This window comes from Haliotis cracherodii, unplaced genomic scaffold (assembly GCF_022045235.1).
Source record: "Haliotis cracherodii isolate W230 unplaced genomic scaffold, xgHalCrac1.p SCAF_8, whole genome shotgun sequence".
In the NCBI taxonomy this organism is placed as follows: domain Eukaryota; kingdom Metazoa; phylum Mollusca; class Gastropoda; order Lepetellida; family Haliotidae; genus Haliotis; species Haliotis cracherodii.
This window is the reverse complement of record NW_027266341.1, coordinates 10,887,860-10,914,288: the sequence shown is the minus strand read 5'-3', so window position 1 is coordinate 10,914,288 and position 26,429 is coordinate 10,887,860. Positions and strand designations below refer to the sequence as shown.

General features: G+C 39.2%; 1 protein-coding gene across 14 annotated transcripts in view; it reads left to right on the top strand.

The window, feature by feature from the left end:
• LOC139449888 (teneurin-m-like) overlaps positions 1 to 26,429 on the top strand; it is a 232,840-nt gene that overhangs the window by 153,212 nt on the left and 53,199 nt on the right. For all 14 annotated transcript variants that reach the window (XM_071231465.1, XM_071231467.1, XM_071231469.1 and 11 more), the window contains one exon: positions 10,728 to 10,936. In XM_071231465.1, the coding sequence (XP_071087566.1) occupies positions 10,728 to 10,936 (209 nt within the window). The remainder of the gene's footprint in view (positions 1 to 10,727; positions 10,937 to 26,429) is intronic.

The window sequence follows — 26,429 nt, the reverse complement described above, 5'->3', positions numbered from 1 at the left end:
TTGTCCTGGGAAATTTTTAAATATTATATAACATATTTGTAATGTCTTGAAGATGCATATATTATGTTTAGTTTATTTTTTTTCTAAATTTAAAAACTTTCATGCAATATATTCATTACAGTCTTTCTGAGATATTGATGGAGTTTCACATGTTGGAACTTTCCTTTTCTCCCTCTTAACCTCCAGTCAACAGGCCAATAGAATAGGGAGGTTGTGGCACCATCTTGTCCTCAGTAGTTGCAGTTTAATATGTTGCTGTTTGGTTTTTAAGAAGCCGGTTGGAGGTGGTGGGTTGGGGATTTGTGGGTGGGGTGGGGTGTCACTGACCAGTGGTATAGGCCAGCACAAAACTTGACCCTTCTGCAGAGTTGTGTCCCTTTTCTGCCCTGCTTTGTTGGTTATGGGCCTTGGTCCAGATTGACCCTTCATGTGATTGTTGGTCAGGCAGCACCATATCCCTCTTTTGGGATCCACCATGGCTGTAATTGTCTCCCAACTCACCACAGATGATAAACTGTGATATGATTAGAGTCATTTTAAAAGGCATCTGTAAACCCCAACTCGCTTTGGCACCAGTTAAAAGTCGATATTTGAAACTCGTGTCAGAAGGATTTCAAGTAGCTAAAGATACGATCATGGCACTGAAGTAAACAGTTTATTTTTGTTTAAATTTGATCTTTGACATCAAGGATTGGTATTTATGCTGCTTTCATGGAGGTAGGCCTGGTCTTGTGTTGTGAAGAGTGGTGGGCCTGGTCTATTGTTGTGAAGGGAGGTGGGCCTGGTCTACTGTTGTGGAAGGCCTGGTCTAGTGTTGTGAAGGGTGGTGGGCCTGGTCTAGTGTTGTGTCTCTCTCTGGTTTGAATGATTAGTTCCTGACTGAGGGTGAGAGGTCAGTTTTCATCTTTGTTGTTCAAAGTTAATGCAATTATCGGAGAGTCATATTTGTTGCAGTCAGTTGTAATGTCACCAAAGTACTGTTTGTTCACCACTTGTCCCAGCTCAGTCACTTACCATCGCACACTTTCTATACTATAAGGGAATACAGTGCGTCGTCTATCTCCAACTCTACTTTCTGTTTAAATAAGAACTTGGTAAGGACTCACTCACTCACTCCTAACATTATTCGAAAGGGTAGTCGTTAATATATGTGAAAACCGTTCTTGGTGTCACACAGATATGGCTGGAACATTGCTGAAAGCGGCATGAAACCATACTCATTCATTCAATTAGACTTTCAAACCATAACTTTAAAAATGTCCAGCCACACTCTCCCCCTCCTCCCCCCTTATTCCCTCCCCTGTGGAGTAATTATGGTTGTTCTGATAAACATCTGATCTAACAAAGGCAAGATTCTCCCCATCAGCTGCTTTGCTATTTTCTCATCAGCATCTTCAACCAATGATTGTTTCGAACTGTCGGACCTCGGCCTGCGAGTCAAGTTTCTGGGAGACATGTTAGTCATTTGGGTGTGGGAAAGTCCCCACTCCCCAATATGGTTAAATAACACTACGACTACTTGGGCCAGCAGTGTACATGGAATAATCTTTTTACGATTTGGAGGTGTTGGCTGAATTCATTGGTCAATAGCATCTTAATTGGTCATCTCAGACAGCATTAGCGACTTGTTAGTCGGCATTGAACTTTCTCAGCCCTTCTTCAATTTCCATTGTTACGAAGTATTTCACTGGCAGCTGCCACACTCTCATGGTATTGTTGGCTGCGTCTTTAAGAAGGACCAACCTGACTTAATCGCCTACTGGTCATCAAGTTGCATTTTTATTGACGTCCGCATGCCTTCATAGGACGAGATTCCTGCACAGGGTCCCTCCATCGTATTGATTAACACAATCTATTTACCAATCTGTATTGCCTCTCTCAGGTTGGTTTTCGCAAAAAACGGAGGGAGAGAATAGTTATTAGTCGTATGAATGACAAGACGTTTTTATTGAAAAGGAAACCTTTTGCCAGCCCAAAAAATTAATTCACGATTTGGTGTTAGGATTTGTGGGCGCTTTTAGGATTGTGACAATTGCAAACTGTTGGCCAAAAGAAATCGTGAGTATGAGATTGAGTTAGGAGGAAGATGGTTAGGAGTGGTGGCGTCAGCACGCGTTAGATCAACATAAACGTAGGAACAGTGTGGCAATCTCTTCTTCGAGCTCTGCCGTAACTTGTCACTTCAAACAGTCGGAAACACACAATGGTCAATGACGGAAACTCCGCAGCAGGGAAACTGATTTTGTTTAATTTGAGTTTATTTCTGAAAAAAACATATTTCTGACTTTTTTCCAAAATTTCAACTTGGAACTGTCATTATTTGACAAGGCTCTAGGCCTTATTAACAATTTAGAGTTCCAGATGATTATACAATGGAACTGAAAACATCTCATTGTCTCGTATGGAATACATTCTGTCGTGTATGAAAATTTAGGAAAAATATACAGGAGATGCAGTGAAATTATTTTGCTGGGAATGAAGAGTTTATCGACTAGGTTTTCCTTGCCGTGGGTTTCTATATTGTCCAGTTAATGGAGTTAATTATTTATGCTTGATAATCATGAGTAACATAACTTATCCAATATCTTCGAATATTTGTTATTTCCTCAGTTGTGTTGATGTGTATTTTTGTCAAGGAAGTTTTCAGCTCATGTGAAGAACAAATATTTCAACTTTTCTGCACTCTATTGTGTGGAAGACATTTTAACGGTGATGTAGTTTTCAATTTTATCGTGGGTTGTGTTTCAAATGTCATGCCACTAAAATTCATTGTTTTTGACAGTTTGTTTTTCACACATGGCTGTAAAGGTCATATTCTTTTGTTGAAACTAAAGGATTCTTTGTGTGGTTGTGAGATAGAATAAATGTTTCAGTTTTAATTGAGTAGAAATATTGTTTATCATACTTTCATAAACGGTTGTCTGCTTGGGAGATTTTCAGGTCTTAAGACATAAAATTGTATCGATCTCGGGCATAATTTTTCAAGTTGATAAAAGAAAGTTGACGGGGTAATATTCTGAGTCTTTCTGGTGAAGATCATTGCTCTAATCCTGGCCAATAATGTCAATCTGGTTTTCTCTCCATATTTATTTCCAATTTCTGCCAAATCTCTGAAGACATTTGTCTTCGTTTCAAATTAATTCAAAAAGTCAAATCTGACCTATAGACCTGACTGTGCCTTCAAACAAAAAGTGTTAAGGTCATCACGACCTGTAGAACTTTAATGACATTAAGATCATGGAGTTTGTTGGGATTAAGCTGTGAAGAGTTGGGAACTGATGCTGAAATGGTCTTTGTGTTTTCTCAAGTGCTTCTCAATGGAGCTCAGGTTGGATTACGAAGGTAAGAAGCTCTTTGGGGGAGCATTTAATATTTTTGTTAAAGTTTGATTTAGGTGTTAGAGTGAATATTGTAAGATAATCAGGTTATGAAATTTGTTTTGTTGGTATTGTTGCTATCTTAAAGTGATTTGGCTCCGTGGAAAGGGATGTCAAGTTTTAATGTCAGTACAAGAAAATAATCGGTTGTGAATGTATTAAGGTGTTGAATATCAGGTCTCATGGTGGTTGTAGGGGTGTTTCTGGTTAAAGCATTTGTTGGTCACACTGAAGACCTCATCCTGCATGGTTTGTGAAGCCTGATGTAATGATGTACACGGTAGCCCAGCGGTTGATGTGTTTGGTTGTCCTGGACTTTTTCAGTATGGGCATTTGGGTAGCTTTGGAGTTAGAGCATTCACTCGTCACACTAAATGCCTGGCTTCGATTCCCCACAGTGTTAATGTACAGGGTTTCCTGTTTAGTTGTTGTGGACTTTTTCAATAGGAGCATTAGGGTAGCTTTGTAGTTAGAGCATTCAATTGTCAAACTAAATGCCTGGGTTCGATTCCCAACATGGTTAAAGTGTTAATGTACTGGGTAGACCCATGTTTGATGTGATTGGTTGTCATTGACAGGTCCGAGTTTGATCCTTGGCCCATTTTGGCCCTATGTCTTTATGTTTCAGTAAGGCAGTGAGCCTTGTGCTTGTGGGTTTGATTCCCGGCATGGTTGCAGTGTGTGAAGCCCATTTCTGTTGCCCTCGCCTTGATATTTCGGGTATATTGCAAAAAGAGATGAAAACAACATACCTACTTTATTTCCTTAAATCTTGCTCTTGGAGGATAGATAGTGTTAGTTTGGTTTAAAAGGATTGAAAATGATTGACGGCATCTTGACACTATCAAAATCGATATTGATCTGTATATGCTGGGTAAGAAATATGTTTTCCCACAATAATCAGGAAGCTGTTTGTGTGGTAGTCTCCCATGAACAAAATATTCTTAATGGGTGTTCTACTCAACACAACTGCCTTTGAATGCATCCACCAAGCCGTTCATGAACTAGAGTTTCAAACTTTACGGAACTACAATTTTTGTTGTTGACGCTGGCGATGGAGAGACCCTTGTGTTGCATTACCATATTTCGAATTAGATTGACTTTCGATCTTAAATGAACATTTTCATGTAGTTCTTTCCATTTTCTATAAAACTTGAGGGGTTTTGACATTTGCATATTTTGGAACAATTGACTTTTGGGGGTTTTTGGATGATTTTAAGAACTGTTGAGTTGATGGTGTGTTTACCATCTGTAGAATATTAGAGTGACAGAATTTGCACATTGATATTGGATGGCTGTCTGTCTGTGTGTCTGCTCTGCTGAACATTGGTCATGACTGTTTGAAGAAGAGTAGAAATATAATATTTGCAAGGATTTGGCCATCTTGAGACAAAGTTTATCCTTGTGAGAGCCGAGGAGGAGGTGTGGATTGGTGATTTAATGGAATTTGATGCAACATTTGGAGACAGGAACCCGGAGAGGAAAGCGCGTATGGCCAGGAATATTGATGGGAAGAAGACCGGTGACAGTCGCGGGGCTCTCTGGGACTGGCCAAAGTCGGACCAAGTGATTGGTGTTTGCTCAACTTGGAAAGTCTCGGAAATCAAACACACCCAAGCAAGAAGATCACATCCCGAATGTAAATAGTTTGAGTGCACGGATATTAAATCAATAAGCTCCCCCAGAGTTCTGGTTACCTCTGTTTGACTACCATAACTTGGAAATCACGCGGGAAGATTAATCTCGAAATTGGCGATTACTTTTAGTTTGATGTCGGACATAGGTGTAATTACTGGATGCACAACGACAGGCACTGTGGAATTTAATCACTTGCGAATGTTGATCTACTTGTAGAGTTAGGACTGTAGTCATCCATCAAACAACATGGCTCCCATATCGACACATGGAGACATTTTAATATTTCAAGGTGCCATTGCCACTCTGTAAATCTATGTTGTACACAGGTTAGGAAATATTTACTCAAGTTGGACGGATTGATAAACTTTGCCGGAAGTCAGTGACTGGCGTTTGTCTTTGTCAGGCTTTGTATACAACTCGAGTTCACTAATCAAGTTGAAAAAGTCATCCATCAAGGAATATGAAGGATGGCATTACCAGTTTGTTTACATATTTGTTTTGCAAGATGATAACTGTATTTGTAAAAATTCCGAAAAATTGTTTTTCAAACATTTTTTAGTTTTGGCTTCAAATTTCTACTTTTTTTTCAATTTGATTGCAAACCATTTGACTACTTAATTTTCTTGTGGACAAGTCTTTTTTGTTAATTTTCAAGAGTATGCCAATGTTTACTGCTCAAGAGTACACAGTTTGTCAGAGGGAGGCAACTCTGGTCATATCATATAAATCCTGTGAACCTGTTCCCAGTATTTCTGTAAATTCTTCAGCCAATCAGATGGCATCTGGAGCATTCCAAGACAGTGGTGACCATTTGCTGGGCCAATAAAGATCAAATCAAGTTCAGTCTTACAGGCTATTATACACCATGTATACAATATTCATTTTGGAAATAATGTCTTCACAAGTATGAACTGAGATACTTAGATCAGTAGTCAATGTTTCTGATTCTCTCCACCACCTGAATATTTAGCGATGTTTTTAGGTTCTTACCATCAGCCATTTTGATGGAAAAAACGATGAAACAAGTACAAATAATAGCTTTGTCAGGCCATATTACATTATTAAAAACTATTATGATTAATTGTCTTTAAATCAGAAATGTTGTCAGGAGAAAGGAACAGAGTATGAAGTTTCTAATTGTTTATATGTGTTTCTTGATTAGTATTATTATGAAATTGATGGAGAAAATTACATTATTTTTTATCTGTTTTTCTAGGGGTCATATTTAACTTTCAATGATTAGGTTTGAATTGATTTATGTGCAATGTTGGCAATTTCCTCAGACGTAGGCAGCATTATTTTGTCAGGTTGATAGTCGACCCATTATTTTTGCTTTTCCGCCTCCAACTTCCAACCATAACAGTGCATTAGTATCAAGACGACGGGGCAATGGTTGTGTTGGTTCCCATTCGAGACAATAGCAGTTTATTCTGTATTTATGATAATTGTTACATTTAAGGCTATCTCTGTAATAAATGTCTTGTATTCTGTAAATTGAGGCCCAACATGACACTAAGTGCTTTCTGTCCATTGTCTTTAAAAACACAAGCAGGCACGGCCATTGTTTTACTGATGTACCACTAGGGGGTCACAATGAGCGTGTGTTTATTTCGTCATAAAACAAATAATTGTTCCAAATTGCAATGAGGTTTGGGAATGATACGAGATAATTACAGACAGCCCCAACTTGAGGGCTATTGTTTTGTGGGGGTGAGCAGAGCGCAAGTGTTTAATCACACATAACATTGGTCAGGCAGGAGAACATGAGGACGTGTATTACGACACTCCCGATTGAAATTCAGTTGATTCTGGTACAAAATCAGACATAAAATCTTTTTGGGATGTTCCAGTGACAGCTTTTGTTACTTGCCAGTGCCTCCTTTTTCTCCACAATTCAGGAATCTAACTTGGTTTTGGAATTAATTTTTGAAAAAGTTACGATGTTGCCGTGGCATGTCACATGGTTTAAATGTCTTATTTTCTCAGTATTGATGTCACTATTAGATGATACTCTCTCTCCGTACTTTGTGTAATCACATTAGCTACATTTCCCTCTTGGTTCTTATGAGGCAGCGCCAAAAACATTGCCAATTCCAAAGATTGAACGATAACCATGACTACCAGAGATTTTATTGCATGGTCTGTGTTACACCAGTTAAGCTGTCCGATTCCTTCTGTACAATAGACAGTGTAAAGGGTCAGTTTCAATTTGACCAATTTGGATGAAAAGTAATACATTTGTGAGTTTACAGGAAATGAGTATATTGCTTCAAGTACCAATCAACATAAGAATATTGTTTTTGTAACATCATGGAGACCTTATTAGGCTACATTTTCTATCACATATTCAGTACCACTCTATTCTCTATCTGGACCTCAGCTTGTCTCAAGTGCAGCAGGTTATCCCAGTTGTTAAAGTGTTCGCTCATCACACCTAATGTCCAGGTTTGATTCCCCTCATGGGTGAGTGAGCGAGTTGGGTGTTACGCCGCTTTTAGTAATATTCCAGCAATATCACGGCGGGGGACACCAGAAATGGGCTTCACATATTGTACTGAATCGAACCCGCGTCTTCGGCGTGACAAGCGAACGCTTTAACCACTAGGCTACCGGACCGCCCCCCCCTCATGGGAAAAGCCATGTCTGTTATAATCACCTTGTTTGAAGCACATTTCTTGTCTGCCATGATATTGCTGGAATATGCCTGAGAGTTGTGTGAGACAAACCTTAAGATGTAGCTGTGTTCTTGGATCTGCACCTCTTCTGTGCATGTAGATTCTAAGGTGGATGATCACTGTTCCATGGCCAGGGTTCTTCGGTTGAAAAGTATTATTTAAACAGGAATGAAACTCTTGAAACAGGAACTGTTTATAGAAGTAGACGTTTTCTGGAGAACAAGAGTGTTTCACTATTCATGACACATCAGAGGGAATTTGCTATAAATTGCCCTATGATAAATCCTATAGTGGATAGTCTGTGTCCCTTTACATACCTGAAAAGGGGATAGTCCTTGTCCCTTGATATACCATATAGTGGATAGTCCTTGTCCCTTGATATACCATATAGTGGATAGTCCTTGTCCCTTGATATACCATATAGTGGATAGTCCTTGTCCTTGATATATCACATAGTGGATAGTTCTTGCCCTTTGATATACCATATAGTGGATAGTTCTTGCCCTTTGATATACCATATAGTGGATAGCCCTTGCCCTATGATAAATCCTATAGTTGATAGTCCTTGCCCTTGATATATCCTATAGTTGATGGTCCTTGCGCTTAATATATCCTATAGTTTATGGTCCTGGCCCTTGATATATCCTATTGTTGATAGCCCTGGCCCTTGATATATCCTATAGTTGATAGTCCTGGCCCTTGATATATTCTATAGTTGATAGTCCTGGCCCTTGATATATCCTATAGTTGATAGTCCTTGTCGCTTGATATATCCTATTGTAGATGGTCCTTGCCCTTTAATACACCTTATAGTGGATAGAGCTTGGTCTGTAATAGGCACTAACTTGTTAGTTTATCGATGCCATGCTTGAAGTCCTCCATCAATTGACATGTGTTTGTGCTTGACCCGTTCAGCGCCCATCGCTGCTATTAGTAATAACAGTTGTCTGAGATAATCATGCTACACACACGCTATTGGAATAGCCCATATTGCCTCAAATGGGGAAAAAATGATCAATTTGATAGAACTATCTCTCTATGCTATACTGCATATCCGTATTTTCCAATTCCCTAATGCATAATTTTATTATATATTTATATCTGCCTGGTGGTTTCAACAAGTCAGCAATCATATTACGAGAGAACTTGAACAATTTGAGCTTTGCACCATATCCCATGTCAATTGTGTACATCAGTTCATTCAGTGTTGGAAGTTTGCGATGGCTTTTATACTGAAAATGAAAAATAATCGATTTCAATTTAGACCACATTGAAATAAGAAAACATATTGTTTGAGTCATCAGAGATGTAGTGAGTTCTGATGATATGGAAATCAATGCGACTAAAGCAGGCAGCTCTCTCAGCTCTTGCTCCTCACTATCAGGCTGTGACTTGGCTATTGACGAGACTTATGGTGGCAAGGACATCCAGCTTACTTTGAAGCAGATGACCCTTGTCCAGCATCTCTTTATGTGTTCTTTCTGAAAGAGAGTCTTTGAAGTAGCTGTAAAATTAGAATAAAACTTACGTAACTCAATAAACTGATAAAACCCATTAGAACGCAATAATAAAAAAAGTACAGGCGACGCATGTTGTTTAAAATTCCTTCGCAGAGAATGGTATCATTGGCTAGGTCTGACAGAGTATGGATCTGTTGTCTCATCTGTTGGATGTTTATGTCCGACTTTCAGACTCGCTGGAGTCTAAGTTGGTGGAATAAGATGTCAAGGTGCACCTTTCTGCTGAAATCGATATATTAAATATATGTCTTGTCCTCATGACAAATCTTCTCAGAAATCCATAATTTTGAAAATGGCTGTCCAATATTTCCTTATCATATTTCAACAATTTATCAAATGTGTCAATTTTGCTGACGTTTATGTTTGTCTTTTAATAGTAGATTTTCTTGAAGGTTTTTTTCAGCGATTTTTGTTGTTGCTTTGTTGCACTTCTCAATGTCATGAAGTTTCTTCAATAGCTTTCCAGGTTGGATGTTTGTGAGTTTGAACTCCTTTAACAGATTGAACAACTATTATTTTCTTTTAGGGGTCCAAGGTTTCATGAAAGGGGTCCGACTTGTTTCACTATATGGAGCCATCTTGTTTCACTGTAGGGAGCCATCATGGTTCAATATATGGAGCCATCTGTTTTCACTGTAGGAAGCCATCTTGGTTCACTATATGGAGCCATCTTGTTTCACTGTAGGGAGCCATCTTGGTTCACTATATGGAGCCATCTTGTTTCACTGTAGGGAGCCATCTTGGTTCACTGTAGGGAGCCATCTTGGTTCACTGTAGGGAGCCATCTTGGTTCACTGTAGGGAGCCATCTTGGTTCACTGTAGGTAGCCATCTTGTTTCACTGTAGGGAGCCATCTTGGTTCACTGTAGGGAGCCATTTTGGTTCACTGTAGGAATCCATCTTGGTTCACTATATGGAGCCATCTTGTTTCACTGTAGGGAGCCATCTTGGTTCACTGTAGGGAGCCATCTTTGTTCACTGAAAGAATCATCTAGTTACACTGTAGGGAGCCATCTTGGTTCACTATATATGGAGCTATCTTGGTTCACTGTATGGAGCCATCCTGGTTCACTTAGGGAGCCATCTTGGTTCACTGAAAGAATCATCTAGTTACACTGTAGGGAGCCATCTTGGTTCACTGTATGGAGCCATCTTGGTTCACTGTAGGGAGCCATCTTGTATCACTGAAAGAATCCATCTTGTTTCACTGTAGCAATCCATCTAGTTACACTGTAGGGAGCCATCTGGGTTCTCTGTAGGAATCCATCTTGTGTCACTGTAGGGGTGCATCTGGTTTCGTTGTAGCCCTGCTTCCTCCACAAGACCACTGTTAAGCATAGGGAAGACTCTGTTAAAGCACAACTCATTTTTGAAGGGGTGGTCAGGACGTTCAGTGGTTAGTTTATCATGCAGCAGATCAAGTTCCCAGCATGGATGCAAGTTGTTAATATGAATATATGTGTCACATGAGTTCATAAAACTCTCTCATATTAAAGACAACCTTGTTCTCGTTGCAGGCAAGCCTTCACTTTTCCTCAGTTTGGTGTGCCCAGCATTCCAATGGGGACGTACCCCCCTTCACAAGACTACGGTTACTATTCCAAGTTCAGTAGCGCGAGTCATAGAATGAAGAAACAGCTGAAGCAGAGATGCACATGGAAGTGCACCGCTCTCATCCTTCTCATCATGTGTGTGGCCTTACTGGCGTGTACCGTATACTTCGCAGGTAAGTCTCCTCATTCTCACTTGTTCGTTTCTTTTTGTTTAACTTCACTCTTAGCAATGTTCCCACCATATGAACAACAATCAAGTCTGGACCAGTTATTAACATCATGAGCATCAATCCACACTATGGGGACACGATCACATGCATCAACCAAGTCAGAGAGCCTGACCACCCAATCCTGTTGCTCTCCTCTTACGACAAACATTGTCGCCTCTAATGACAAACCTGGCTTGCGAAAGACCCAGTCTACACCCGACTGAGTCCCCACAAAGTTGATACCAGTGTGCAATGCCTCGTCCAGACCTGTGACTGGATGTAAATATTTTATGATCAGGGCTATCGTGAATTGGAACTCCAATCAGCACCTCATGGCTGAAGGACCCAGCTTAGACCTCTGGGCCCCGTTCCTCAAGGCAATTTTAGCGCTAAGGTGATCGTAAGTCCCATACTTTAACATAGGCTTAAGATCATTGTAGCGCTAAGATCGCTTTGAGGAACGAGGCCCTGATCCACCTGTGCCCCATTTCAGCATTAGTGCAATTGTGGTGTACAAAACTTTGAAATGTTAATTTTATTTGGGTTCATTCTTTTATTTTGGACACATACCTTTAAATTTGGCCAAATAATACTATAAACCAAGCAATCAAACCTTGTGCCCTTTCCATCTTAAAAACCGTCTATTACAAAAGCTTTTGGAATCCCTATTGAGTGCCTAGCAAATCGTTATCTGATCCCGGATAGTAAAGTTAGGACTTTGTGACAGGGATTTAACCTTCTGTGCTTGCACTGTAAGCAATGAATAAAGACTATAGCCATGATAAGAAACCATAGAATGATGGGATACATTGATCTGCCTATGTTGACAATGGCGTCTATAACAAATGTCGGTGGTACTGACAGGACCTGTCGCAATCAGGAAGTGATCATGAGAATGTTCATTTCGCCAGTCATGAAATCCACAAGTAGGTGACAGAATTCATTTCACCTCTTAATCATACAGGCGATGGAAAAAAAGACATCCATTTATCAAGAGCAGTGAGTTTGCATCAATTTCTGAAAAATGTCAGATTTATGAATATGAGGTCAAACCAAAAAGCTCCAACCGGGAGATAAATGTGGCCCTGTAATAGGATTTTAAACCCATCTTTCAAAGCACTCCTTCCCTCCATGCCAAATTTATCTGGGTTATTTATGGATGATTTTGATTACGCACTTGTAGTCTGTTAATGTCGGGGATGAATACCATCATTATTGCAAAATTCCAGTGATGTAATCTTGTAGTCATCTTGCTCAATTTTTCCTTGCATTTTTCCCTTTGATTGGAATTGCTTGCACCTTGCTTTGATTATTTTTTTCATCATGACATATCTCCCTAACACAACGCAATCACTCTGAGATATATGTATGTTGATTTTATCAAAGGCTTCCCTAAAATATTGATATTTCAACTACATAGCGTAACAGTTTTCAAGTCAGTGATTTTAAAAAAATCAATGATCCCAACTGAAATATTTCTTCATAAGTAGAAAAGTTTAAAGGCCTGGCTATAAATGTTATTTTGAACCCATTGATATTGTCCAACTCTGTTTATGTAGTTCATTCCTTATACTTCAAACTTTCACAAAGACATGTAATCTCTGAAATGAAAATATTTTACGAAAAAACAGTTCTTAAATTATCTTTATAAAATATTTAAAAGGGAACCAAGAAACTCTCTTCATTTTCAGACTGAAACTGTCATGATCTAGACTTGCCAACTATCATGGACTTGCTTGGGATAATTAGTGTTGGTTTTTCTTTCAGGGTTTGTATGGCAGACTAAATCTCACCGTATGACATAAATAATCCTTTTTAAAAAATCATGGAGCTGTTTACAAGGGATATATAAGGCATGCTTTAAAGTTGTTAAAAACTGTTAACCTTCAGGGCATTGGATGTTAATAAGATAAAACCCCGTGGGATAATTATGATGATGTCATCAGAGACATATGATTGCCAGGGCAACTGTGGAGAACACAGGTTCTGAAGTTTAATCAGCACTGAGACCTTAAGTCTGGCTGCTGATGATAAGAAATTAGCATGGTGTAATTAATTATGAAACTTAAGGAAGGGTGGTCTCTTTAGACCATACCTCATATTGATGCAATTATTGGCCTCAAGTTTCCTTTAATGCAGAGCAAGTTTTGTAATTTTTGAAGAAAATAAATCTAAGTCATATGTTTCTTCCACATTGTGATTATGAAAAGGGTGTTAACAGTTTAGATCAGTTTAAGGATTTCATTCTAAAAACTACAAAAAACAACCATTTCCTCATCTTGGTTCTTAAAGTGATCTTTGAAGTCAGATTAGAAATGACACAAACATCATTCAGTTGGTGAAGCTGTTTGAGCTATTGCTTTTTTCTGGAAGTGACTGAGACCAGTTGAGACTGAGACTTGAATAGTTTGTATGTCTGAAATGCAACACAATTAACTGTTTCTGCGTGCAAGTGTTATTGGATAATTCACAGTTCAGCCTTTTACAGACTGACCATTGGATATTTATTCATTTTTTGAAAAGGGGCCTAAATATTTATTTTTTAAAAAGCATCTTGCAACAATATATTTTTTGTGGCTGACAGTTACTTCTTTTTTCAACAGTCTTAAGCATAAATATCTTTTTCAAGTATTTTCTGGTATGATTTATTTTTTTCAGTAAAATAAATAATGTATTGGTCAATTGATGCATGTAATTGACAGATTGCTGGGGTTAGGGGTAAAGTGAGGAATTGAATGTTTGGGTGATGATAAACCTCTCAAAGGTCTTAAGGGGCGGTCGGGTAGCCTAGTGGTTAAAGCTTCAGCTCGTCACGCCGAAGATCCGGGTTCCATTCACGACATGGGTACAATGTGTGAAGCCCATTTCTGGTGTCTCCCCCCCCACCCCCCGTGATATTGCTGGAATATTGCGGAAAGCGGCGTAAAACCATACTCACTCACTCACTCACTCACTCACTCACTCACTCACTCACTCAAAGGTCTTTGAGTCTTGTAACTAACAAATCCTTTAAGTGGTACAAGACATGCCAACATTATATCCAGATAGTTTCCTCTTTCAAAGATGGTCTAATGGTTCATGACACAACCCTGTTTTATTCCCAACACGGGTGCAGAATGTGACACCCATTCTAGATGTCCCCTGTCAAGATATTGGTTGAAGAGTGGTAAAAGCATTGTAAGACAATACTCTTATAAGTAAGTATGGAAACATTCCTGGGGATGAAGAGCACCAAGGCTATTCTGCATTAAGTAGTAATTTATCACTCCTATCCACAACAATCTGTTCACATTAGGTATAATATAGACATTACTGTTTGCTTCTCTCCTAACTGAGAATGTAAGTAATAATGGATGTCGGTAATGGCTACTTAACAGTCTATGTTGATGTTAATGACTTTGGTATTATAACATAAGACACATCAAGCTTGGTAGAGATGATCTGGGTAGCAGTATGTGGGTTTGTGAGACTGCTTGGAGAGACTGAATGTCATTCAAGACATTAGTAGTGTCATTGTTAAGATGAGGACTGTTGTTGCTGAACATCAAAGTGTTAGTATGTCAAGAGCTCCTAAGACTGCAGACTAACACTTGGTCAGTGAAAACATTTCTTTAAATTTTTTATTTTTTTTCTTCGAAAGAACCTTTCCTCTTCTGCTACAAGCAAACTAGACTTGCCTAGGCTTTTAGTAAAAGAAATACCTAAAAAATATAAATTCCCCTGTCATATGGTGCAGGACCTGATTGATGTCTACTGGCTTGTACTGTGTTCCCAGTATGCTAGAATCTGTAGCAGATCCTGATGGCAGAAGGTGGGTTGGGGTACCAGTGGCTTTCCAGGAGATTGGAACATTTCAAGTTTTATAACTAATATGCCACTCAAAACAAGTTTGTTTGTTGTTAAATGCTGCACTCAGCAATATTCCAGCTATATGACAGCAATTTGTAAATAATCAAGCCTGGACAAGACAATCCAGTGATTGACATCATGAACATCGATACACGCTATTGGGATTGATGACATGCATCAACCAAGTCAGCAAGCCTGACCACCCGATCCCGTTAGTCGCCGTTAGACAAGCATAGTCGCCTTTTACGGCAAGCACGGGTTGCTGAAGACCTATTCTACCCCGGATCTTCACAGGTCCTCAAAACATGTAAACGAACACCCGATTCTTTCATGTGCCTATGGTTAAATTATCATCTGTTCCTTCACTTCTGTTGAGTAGTATATGTGTTTATGTATCGTAAGCAGCATCTGCCATCATTAAATTAAAGATTTTGTGATATGTACAAGATATCATTTTCCAGTTGAGGGATTCATGTCACTGTATTTCTATCCCATGTTCTCAAAGCTCAGTCTTTCTATTAACCTTGATCAGTCTGCTTGTTTCCTTTTTCAATTGTAGATGTTGGATTTAATTTGCAAAATCTTGTTTTGGCACATGCACTTCATATGTTACAGGTTCAGTTACCGCCTTCAGTGTTGTTATGGATTTCCTATGTTCTGAGACAATTGAAATTCTGGGTGCTCAGATGTGAGATTTGAGGAAGATAGGGTTTGGTTGCATGTGGCTTTGCTTACCATGGTGTATGTTTCACCATTACACTTTCGACATTAAACATGTACATGTGACTGGGTCGCTGGTTGCGTAAATTGCTTGTTGATTTCATATGTCTGCATGAAATTGAAATTTCAAGATGTCCCGAAATAATATTTTCTTGTTTGTGGGTCACTTACCTTGAGGATGTAGAAAATTCAAGATGTCACAAAATAATATTATTTCTCGTGGGTCAGTACCTTGATATAGATGAAATTGGACTGAAACAGAAATAGTTAGGTTCCTTGTGAGCTTGGATTCCTTGATATACATTTCATTGGCTGGAATCACTGGCAGTCAGTTGATCTGGCTCATCGCTTGTTGCCTGCGTCCCTGTGTATTCAATACAAGACCAAATGAGTGTTAAGGCCCTGGTGGTGCTGTGTGAACAGTAACTGCCAGCTAAATCGCCTTTTGATCCTGCCTTGATGAATGTTTTCATGTCTTATTAGCCCCACTCTCTTTCCAATACAGCTTTGAAATACACAATTGATAGTGTTGTCTGTGAGGCGCAATAGCAGTGGGCAGCCCACTTTACCATTGGGTAGATAGATTGGGCAGGGAGCTCTACACAGATCGGGCAGTAGAAGCAATCTTCATCTGTTACGACAGAAAAAGTATCAAGATAGTTGGATTCAATTGTCAACATAAATATTTCCATGAGATATGTGTTTTTGTTTTATTGTTTCATAGGATTCTGATCCGAGGTCGGATGCCTTGTTCACATGACCAACAAGGTGATGCTCATCATCTAGACTAACATCTAGTCTCTGAAATGAACATATCGTACAGAAAAAACAGTTGTTCAGTTATCTTGATAAAAATATAATAAAAGGGAGCACAGTGACTCTCTTCTTTTTCAGATACTGCAGTAATCTAGATTTGCATTGGCTGTATTTGATTTATATTTGTATCAGGGTCTGTAAGACAGACTACTCATCATCATGTAAAGTCAATGCTGTCCCCGGATGTTTCTCAAGTTGCATAAACCAGCACTCCCTCATTAAGAAATAGTGACCCGACTCAAGGCTAGCATTAGAACCAGATGACCATTCCCCTGCAGGTGACCGTGGTCAAACTTCTGCCGTAACCCCTCCATCTGAATTTATAAGGGGCAGTCGGGTAGCCTAGTGGTTAAAGCGTTCGCTTGTCACGCAAAAGACCTGGGTTCTATTCCCGACATGGGTAGAATGTGTGAAGCCCATTTCTGGTATCCCCCACTGTGATATTGCTGGAATATTGCTAAAAGCGGCGTAAAACCACACTCACTCACTGAATTTATACAGATCATAACCCATAACTGGAAGTATGAAGAAATTATTCATGTAATTATTAAGTAAAAAAAATATTATCTGCAGGGTTTTACCCCACACAAAAGGGTGCCTCCTGTACACATTGGGAATATATGCGAATGATTGACATTGTGAGCCTTGAGTTTGTATTGGTAAATTTGTCAAAATTGGAGATTGCATATTACATTGAAACCCTCATCTATAGCAGGTTTAAGGTGTGAGCATGTGCAATGATTATTATCGATTAAAAGTGTCACATACCAAAAGCTTGTTCATACCAACAATTTTCATGCCTTGGACACCCAAATATAGTATTGAAAGTCCCTTGGACTAAAAGATTGATAGACCCATGTAAATCCCTGTTGTGGACTAAGCAACAGTTAAAATTCTTGAAACTTGGGGTTTTGCTTAATATTTGAAGCAGGGGTTAGGTGCAGAAATCTTTCCTTGTCCAATCATGCCATTGCTATTTTTCCTGCTCTCAAATCCACAATCCCAGTTTGGTCACTCTTCACAACATACCAAAGACATAATAGATGACCTTGGAATCACTGCAGGAAAATAAGACTGAGAAACAGATCTGTTCTTTTGAAGAATTTTTTTCAGATTTGTTTCTCAAAGACATAAGTCTATACAATGCACACGTTCATGTACGTCTGCTCTTTCCATCAAATAGAAGTCCTGAAAGGAATCTTTACTTCTCACAACAACATAGACTTGGCTGTGGTTATGTGTCCGTTTAAAAAGCCTTTCATCACCCATGCTTATAAATATTGTAAGAAAACATTGAAACAGCAGACATCGTGACAATGGTCGTGTAAAGAGGTCTTGCATTGATGCACGGAAATGTTTGTGTTTTTACAAATCTGCCATAAACACCTCGAACATCTACCCAGAATGCATGTTGTGCTGTTCGTATGATGATGATGTTCCTAGAATCAGCAGGCGCGTAATCAGTATTCGTATCCGACAGGCTTGCAGTGAAGGTGGTTTATTGACGTCTGAAGCCAGCAAGCTAAATATGAATCCTCATTATTCAACCAACCAATTTCCCCGACATGTGGAATGCGTTATTTGTATATTTTTACGCATCCAGAAGGAGTTATGGAGCAACCAATTGGGCTAAAAACACCCAAATGATTTTGTGGTTTAGGTATATTTCTCATTAGCAGGAAACAGCTAGGAAAGTGAGCTTATGTTCTAAATACATGTAATGTTGACTTTGTCATGAACAACGCTGTTCCAGGGAAACATAACACTGTGGCTATGTGAGTCTGTCTGCTAATGACTGTACCTAGCTTTATGGGAGCTGTTTGTCGAGGTGGCCTGTCATCGTCCGACAGCATGCACAGCCATGTTTCTTCACCAGGCCATGTTGTTTTATTCAGTTCCACATTCTTTGTGAACAAACTTGCAAAAAATGTCCACCATGCAGCTTTAGGAGCCTGGTTTCTCCTGTATCATTAGTTTGCCAGTCATTAAGATTCTTGTAGAATATGCAGAACTGATGCACTCTATCTAGCCTCCACGACCCTGGTTTTAGATTGTTGGTTTTACAGTTTCGAACCTTTCTCTGTTCTGTTAATTATAGGTCTCATTGAGCCTTTTGATTGTGATTATGATTAAAAAGAAGTCTTTTTGTGTTCATAAACCTGCTTTTTGGTTTGTCAATATGAATATTCAAATTTAAAATCCTTTTCATTGGTAGGATTTTGTAAACTTTTATTTCAAAGACTTTTGTTTCAAAAATATAAATTTATCCTGAATTCTTTTGTTACTCATATGAACTGTATCTGATTTAGTATTTCATGACCAACTGTAAGACCAATTTTCTTTTCCCCTGATTCTTGTATAACTGGCCAAGAGGATTTGACAAATGGGAAATAAACTTACATCATCAATGTACAGCTACCAAAGTCATTTATTAATTTGTATGAGTCATTCATAGATTTAATGATCTAACTGATTGAAGACAAGTTCCATCTTCCTAGATTCATTGGGACACTTTGCTAGTTTTGTCCCCTTTATGCCAAATATTACTCTAATATATATGTGTCTATAGAACTAATTACTTCTCCAGGAAGATGAAACTGAAACAAGTAGAAGAACAATTTGTGTCTTCATTATTGCATGGATTTCTTTATACATGTTGTACATTGTATCATTATTTTCGTATAAGACAGTATACTCATATCTGGATAGCATTTTCTTTTTTTTCAAACAATTTACCTGTGGTGTTATCATGATCACTGTTTGTAAAGAGCAAAAGGTTCTCATTATCTGCCATTGTGTAGAATGCAAACCTGGGAAACATTGTGTCTTATGGTGACAGAAGTTTATAAATAATCTTTTTTTCAATAAACATCCATTCCCTACCTTGAAAGATAATGACACTGACATTAGCGTGGCGAATACTTTTTAACTCATGCTGCCACTGATAGCTTGATTATTGACATATTCTGTGTTCGTAAAAAAAATGTAAATCAGACTTGTGATTACGTAGGTTGGAAATAAAGGAGTGTGTTTTGTAAGATTAGGACTTGAAAATTGGACTTTATTAAGGGGAAGCTCAAAAAATGACTTTTGATGCACATAGATCCTCATTACCTATGTCAGAGAGTTGTTCGAGGACGGTGTCGATTTCATGTGTCTGTTGTACATCACAGGGACTTGACAGTAGCTCAGAAACACTGAACTCAGAGATCAAAGTGGGACATTGAGAACATCTATTTCACAGCTGACTTATGCGAAAGGAATAGCTTTTTGTTGTTTTTCTTGGGAAAATGTCAGATTTTGTTCATGGTCAACGTTGGACGATGTGATTTTTGTAAAGAGTTGGTGAAGAAAATCATTAAAGAAATACAAAATAAAGTTTTATGGAAGTGTCAGATGAAAGGGACACACGCTCTTGAATGTAATCGGCGTGGATAGAGAGCAGCGCGAAGAGAGGTAGAAATTCTTTAATAACTGTGAGAGGCTTAGGCGGCGATATTTCTGTGCGAATCGCTTGCCGTCCCGAGAGGGCATTGACTAACTACAACTGTTGCCTAACCAATCTCGGGTCTTCCGCCTGATTACCTACATGACACCTCCATATAATCATCCTCATCATGCACAGCTCATGGTACTCTTACTGTTTGGGTGTTCATTTCAACACAGACTCGTGAGTTGCAATATTGACGCACATTTCAGCTGAGATGGCATTTGTGTCTGTATACTTTATTGGCCATATTCATAAACTGCACAGTATGTTTGATACAAGGTCGTCATTACGAGTGATGTTAATTTCAGATGAAATAGACACTCGTCTGATGAAATGGTGCTCTGGAACTAATGGGGCCATTTTGATTTTTTGGGATTGCGTGCATTCAGAGTTGATTTTTATTTACCAATGGACGTGAGGACACTTGAGGAAGATAATGAAGCTTAGAGTTTCAAATATTTCATCATTCGGAATAAACCTTGATTTCATGCTTTTGCAAATGTAAAAAAAAAGAATTAATGGATACTGTTTGCTTGGTTCCCGTCAGGGAGACTCCTGGAGTATTTATTTGCATAAACCTACAGTAATGCTACTTAGGAGCCTGTTTCATGGACGATTCCTTAGAGAATATTTCTGAGGTCAATGCAGTTTGCAAACAAAAAATGAATTCTTCCTCATTTTTTGTAACTTTTCCCCCTATAATTACAATCCTCTCACATAAACCAGCCATTTTACTCAAGTGTTGTGTTTTTCTAGGCCTATTATTGCTACAGTCTCTGCATTTAATGACTAGTTGTTCGTTTCGAATGAAAATGATGCACAACTTCCAATCTTCTCTACTCGTAGGTAATTTCGGAGAGACGTAATACATTTCTTCTCATGCAAGAAAATATCACTTGCGTGCACACGCACGCCAAACTCCTGAATCCTACACTGCTGCCATCAGAGTCTGAGTATACCCGGCAATACAAATAGTATGTATTAGGTTTGCCGATAAAGTAAATTACGCAAGTGCAACAGAACAATTTAATTACGAAGCTTGGAACTGTGCACCGCGTAGGTTGCAATGTATGCATCATGCATGGCTGTTTGACTCTGAGCCTTAATTATTGCTATCTCTCATCGTACATGGACCTATGTTTGTTTTGACTTAATTTCCCCGGGAAATCAATTCCTTCTGTGATGTATTTCACCTGAAATTGCTGCTGGTTCTTAGTAATCTGGGAAGGGTACCTATTGCTTGTTACGACACAGCGAGCGAGCAAACCTCCCCCTGAGACTGTTGCTGATGTTGTAAATAAACATTGTCCAAGATTGCTGGCTCCCAAACTGGAGCTTGCTGTTTTGTTTGAGTGAAAGGAAGATAGAGTTGGGGTGTGTCTATGAAATATGCATTGTATTTGATTTCCCTGTATAATATGTGCACTGAAACTTATCAAGGTGAATAGTCAGCTGTCAAATTCTGTTTGGATTTAATACTTCAGAGTAGATCGAGATGCCCTTTGCTGGGTCATATCTGAGACATTTAACAATAAAGAATGCCTTGTGGAATTGAAAGATATTGGCCCTGCACTTTCACAAATAAAGTTATGATATATTTTCCAACGGGTATGAATGGACAGAAGCAGTTTAACAGTCATTGTAAAAATCATCATCATTTTCATGGAGTGTGTCAGTGGTGTTTCATGCTGTCTTGAGCTGTGTTAAAACGATATTACTCTGTCCTGAAGGTCTTGAGTCTGGAATAGACAAACCAATGGTCAATGGTATGAGCATTTGTTCACTGCCACTGGTTGATATGAACATTTATTCACAACCACTGGTTGATGGTATGAGCATTTATTCACAGTGCCAGGTCATGACACATTAACCCGTTCAGTTGTTATTTCTGGTGGAAATACATCCACTATATATTATGTAGACCATAGACATCATCTTTACTGTAACATCCCCTCAGGTACATCGAAGTCTGCAGAGTAGTATCTCCTGATGTAGACACCTTTGAAGAACAGGGTTAGAATAGGTCGTCAGCAACTGATGCTTGTCATAAGAGGTAACTAGTGGTATTGGGTGGTCAGGCTTGCCAACTTGGTTGATGCATGTCATTGTTTCTCAGTTGTGTAGATCAATGCTCATGGTGTCAATCACTGGATTTTCTGGTCTAGACTTTATTACTTACAGACTGCTGTCGCATAGCTGCAATATTGATGAGTGCGATGTTAAACTACAAACAAATCCTGCTGCATAAGCACCTTCACAACCACTTCGAGCAGAGGTTTATAGCACTGTACACAATTGTTCTGAACTATACTGCTGAGTTGAGATATCAGTCAAAGATCAGTGTTTGCTTTGTGTGGTTGCCACTAGCAACAGTGTGTGCAATCACCACAAATCAAACTAATAAAGAAGCACTTATGATATCTCAGCAGTTACCCCTGCATTATCTGATCGTCTTCCCGTGTTCTAAGATGTGATGAGGTGCTGTGTTTATTTACCTCCCCAGTTAAACGACCTCAAGACTAAGGATACCTGTCAATTCACCATCATGACGACAAAGTTTATTAGTCACAGCGTGGTTGATACATAAACACAATTCAGCAAACACCATCAGCTTCCCACATTCACCACTAATGGGGACCCCAGTTGATTCATTTCTTGTGCACCAGCTCCAGTTAAATCTACTTGTATCTTCTGTTTTGTATTGTTTTTTAAAACAGTGTGAAGAGGAAAGACAAATTAAGCTTTGGGCAATTGTTGTGTGAAAGGGGTTGGTAGATATCATTTTTCTAATTACTTTTTTCAGTTCTGAGAATGGGAGCAATCACTTCAAAAGATGTGCAATGATTAACCTTTGTAAGCTTACCTCCCTTGCACCGGATATATGCTGGGATTCGTTCCGATTGATGTCTGGCTGATTTCGTGTATCATGATCTGTTTGGCATTTTCTCCTTGTCTGGTATTGCTTACCGATTATTTGTGTTAAAGTCATGATGATATACAGAATCGAGATGTCCATGTCTTCATACAGAGCTTGTAATGGTTGGCCTGAAACAGGCTCGGTGACTTGGTGACGGTGTGTCATCAATCGCGGCATCAATCACTGGATTGTCTGGCCTAAACTGAGTATATACAGACCACCATTATATTACTTGAATATTTCTGAGTGTGGCATTCAGCAACAAACACTCACGCACGCACGCACACACCATGTCGGGTTTCACCAAGGCAGTATACATATATTTTCATGGGCTTCACCAAGGCAGCATACCTATATATTCATGGGTTTCACCAAGGCAGCATACCTATATATTCATGGGTTTCACCAAGGCAGCATACCTATATATTCATGGGTTTCACCAAGGCAGCATACCTATATATTCATGGGTTTCACCAAGGCAGCATACCTATATATTCATGGGTTTCACCAAGGCAGCATACCTGTACAGGTGGGTTTCACCAAGGCAGCATACCTGTACAGGTGGGTTTCACCAAGGCAGCATACCTGTACAGGTGGGTTTCACCAAGGCAGCATACCTGTACAGGAGGGTTTCAGCAAGGCAGCATACCTGTACAGGTGGGTTTCAGCAAGGCAGCATACCTGTACAGGTGGGTTTCACCAAGGCAGCATACCTGTACAGGTGGGTTTCACCTACTTGGTGCCCATCAGCAGCCTGCATCACTTGGGGCGGAGCCCCCACATGAAGCTGATACTGCACTGGGATATTACTAAAATACTTTTTCAGTGTTTAGCCTTATGTGCTAAGTTGCCAAAAGGATTTGTAGGAATGCTGTGATAATTTCTTCAATTAGATTATATCTTGTTCTATTTTGGTCAGAAAACAATTAAGTAAAGATGTATCATTACCTGGAGTGATATTTATTTCCAGAACAGTAGCGGACTGGTATATGTTGCCAGACTATAGGCATTATATTTCTTATTACTTTGTCAATTTGGCATATGTCGTATATTTTAACTAGATCTACACTGAGCATTTGACATTTATCCCCGACTAATATGACAAGAAATGTATTGATTCTGTGGAATTCATTTCCTATGTCTGAGAAGATTGAGTTGTGTGATTTATTGTTATTAGTGCCTTTAAAGAGGCTTGCAGCACTGAGTATATGGAAACTTAAGTTTTGGATGTGTCCGTTAGATTATGCTTCCAACACACTGCATGTTACTGAGAATAATACCCACCTGGGTGCCGTTCCACAAAGTGATCTTAGCACTAGGACTGTCATTAGCCTATGTTAAGGTATGGGAGTTACGATCATCTTAGTACCAGGGCCCTGTTCCACAAAGCGATTGTAGTGCTAAAATGATCATAACTAGTCCTAGTGCTAAGATGATGTTGGGTCCCATACTTTAACATAGACTTACGGCAGTCTTAGCACTAAGATCACTTAGTGGAACGCGGCCCCGGACTGTCATAAGCCTATATTAAGGTATGGGAGTTATGATCATCTCAGCACTAGGACTATCATAAGCTTATGTTAAGGGATGGGAGTTCGATGATCGTCTTAGTGCTAATATCACTTTGTGGAATGGGGCCCTATACCGTAGAAGTCACAATGGCCACTGAATAAGAGGCTGCCATATCATGCCTAGAATATTGCCAACAAGTCTGTGAACCGTAAGTCATGGATGTAGAATAATCAGTAGTTTGAAGCTTACCCAAGATCGAGTTTGAATCCCGCCTGAGCCAATATATTCATAAATTCAATTTGGTGCCACTCACCCACCTACTCCTGACCCACCATCCTGACATTGCGATGTACACTTATCAATATTGCACGCTGTGGTTCACGTTCCTTATTCCTGCTGTGAAGCCATTAGATCAGTGTGAGTCTTGATGTTCTCAATGCTCTCCGAAACACTGTAGGGGCACAGGAACAAAAAGCATTTCCATGTATTTTTTTCCTTCAATCCATATCTTGTTCAGACGTTGTGACTTCGGGAAAGTTGATATCATGGCCGACTTCACTATCTATATGCTATTGATCTTACAGAGGGAATGCCAGGCTAATAGCAAGACCCCTGTTGTTTTAGGGGCTAGATTGTATCAGCCCTCCTTCTATCAATTTGCAAATTTCCTGGCCCGGGTAGAACAGAAAATGGATTGTGACAAATTTATTTGACGAATGGCCTCCCTCGATCTGGTGATATGGAAAACAGTCATATAAACAACGTTGGTCAATCTCGGTGTTGCCGGAATCTAGCAAGGGGGGGAAAAATGTATGGGTACAAGTGCAGAGGCGTGAACGTGTAGTGGCAAGTTTGTGGTAGGAATCAATAGAGAAGGAAGAGGGACTGGTCCGGCTGCATGTACATCACACAGTAGCTCCATTGTGCCAAACTGATAACAGATTGATTTTTAGTTGACGAGGATTCATTATTGTCAATTTCACTGGACAAGAGAGGCTGTTTTAAGTGATGTTGTGGCAGTATTTTCGTTAAGGTTGGAAGTGGGCCCCAAGTCGTTTGATATACTTCGATACAGCACTCCTCAATGCCCCGAAAAGCCATTGAATACCACCAAATAACACTTGATTGCGAAGGAAAGGAGGTGGGGACGTAATTTGCCGTCATTCAGCCACATATGCGGCCTGGCTGCAAAGTGTAACCATGTTGAACAGAGGTTTTTAACCTCTTTGCAGGAGTAATTCCAGTTTATTTCTCCTGATGCTCATGGTTATAGAAATATTACACTTTCATCTTGGATTTATAGAACTCTGTTCCAATGAATGTAATGTTGATGTCGTCAATTTCGCTACTTACGACATGCTCATAAATTCAGATTGTATTTTTCAAACAGCCTTCCTTGGCTTTTCCTGTAAAAGCTATCTCTTGCTTGCAATTATAAGCGCCTGTAATTTTGAATTTTTGTTTCTGTTACAGCTACCCTTCATAAATTTTGTTCAGTACCATGTGTGTGTCTTTCAGAAAAATTCTGTCCCCTTCAAATAATACATGGGGATGAAATTGATTTTGAAATTGACATTTTCCTTGATAAAAACGGATGAAAGTGAACTTGACCTGAAATTTGACATTTGAGCCTTTGATTTCATTCCATGGCCAGCTTTTGATTTCCTCCTTGTGTAGATGCATGTGGAATGTCTCCATGTCAAATATTTCAACAGTTGACTAAAGTACATATCATCAGCCAAAGGAGTATGTATAATTCTTGTGAAGCTTTTTTGTTCAAAATACTGGGAACTTTGTCAAATACAGCAACACTGGGAATGAGAAAAATAGATTTAGAGTGATGAATAAGAGAGGCTGGTTAAGGAAGATAGACAGATTTTACAAGTGCTGGTTTTGACAGCCTAGCACCTATGGAGATGCTAGTTTAGATAGGCAGGCTTCCTCAATTTAAACATTACTTGGAAATAGGTAATCATTATCAGCTGGGTCATGACAGAGGAAGTATTTATGTGAACAGTTAGTTTGAAAGAATCCGATGGAGGCCGATTAAAACAGATCAGATCATGAGGTGGAGTGGTGGGTTTGGATCCCACGTGGGTACAGCCTTGCAGTTCCTTGTGTCTCCCATCATGATGGTAAACAAGCTAATTCAC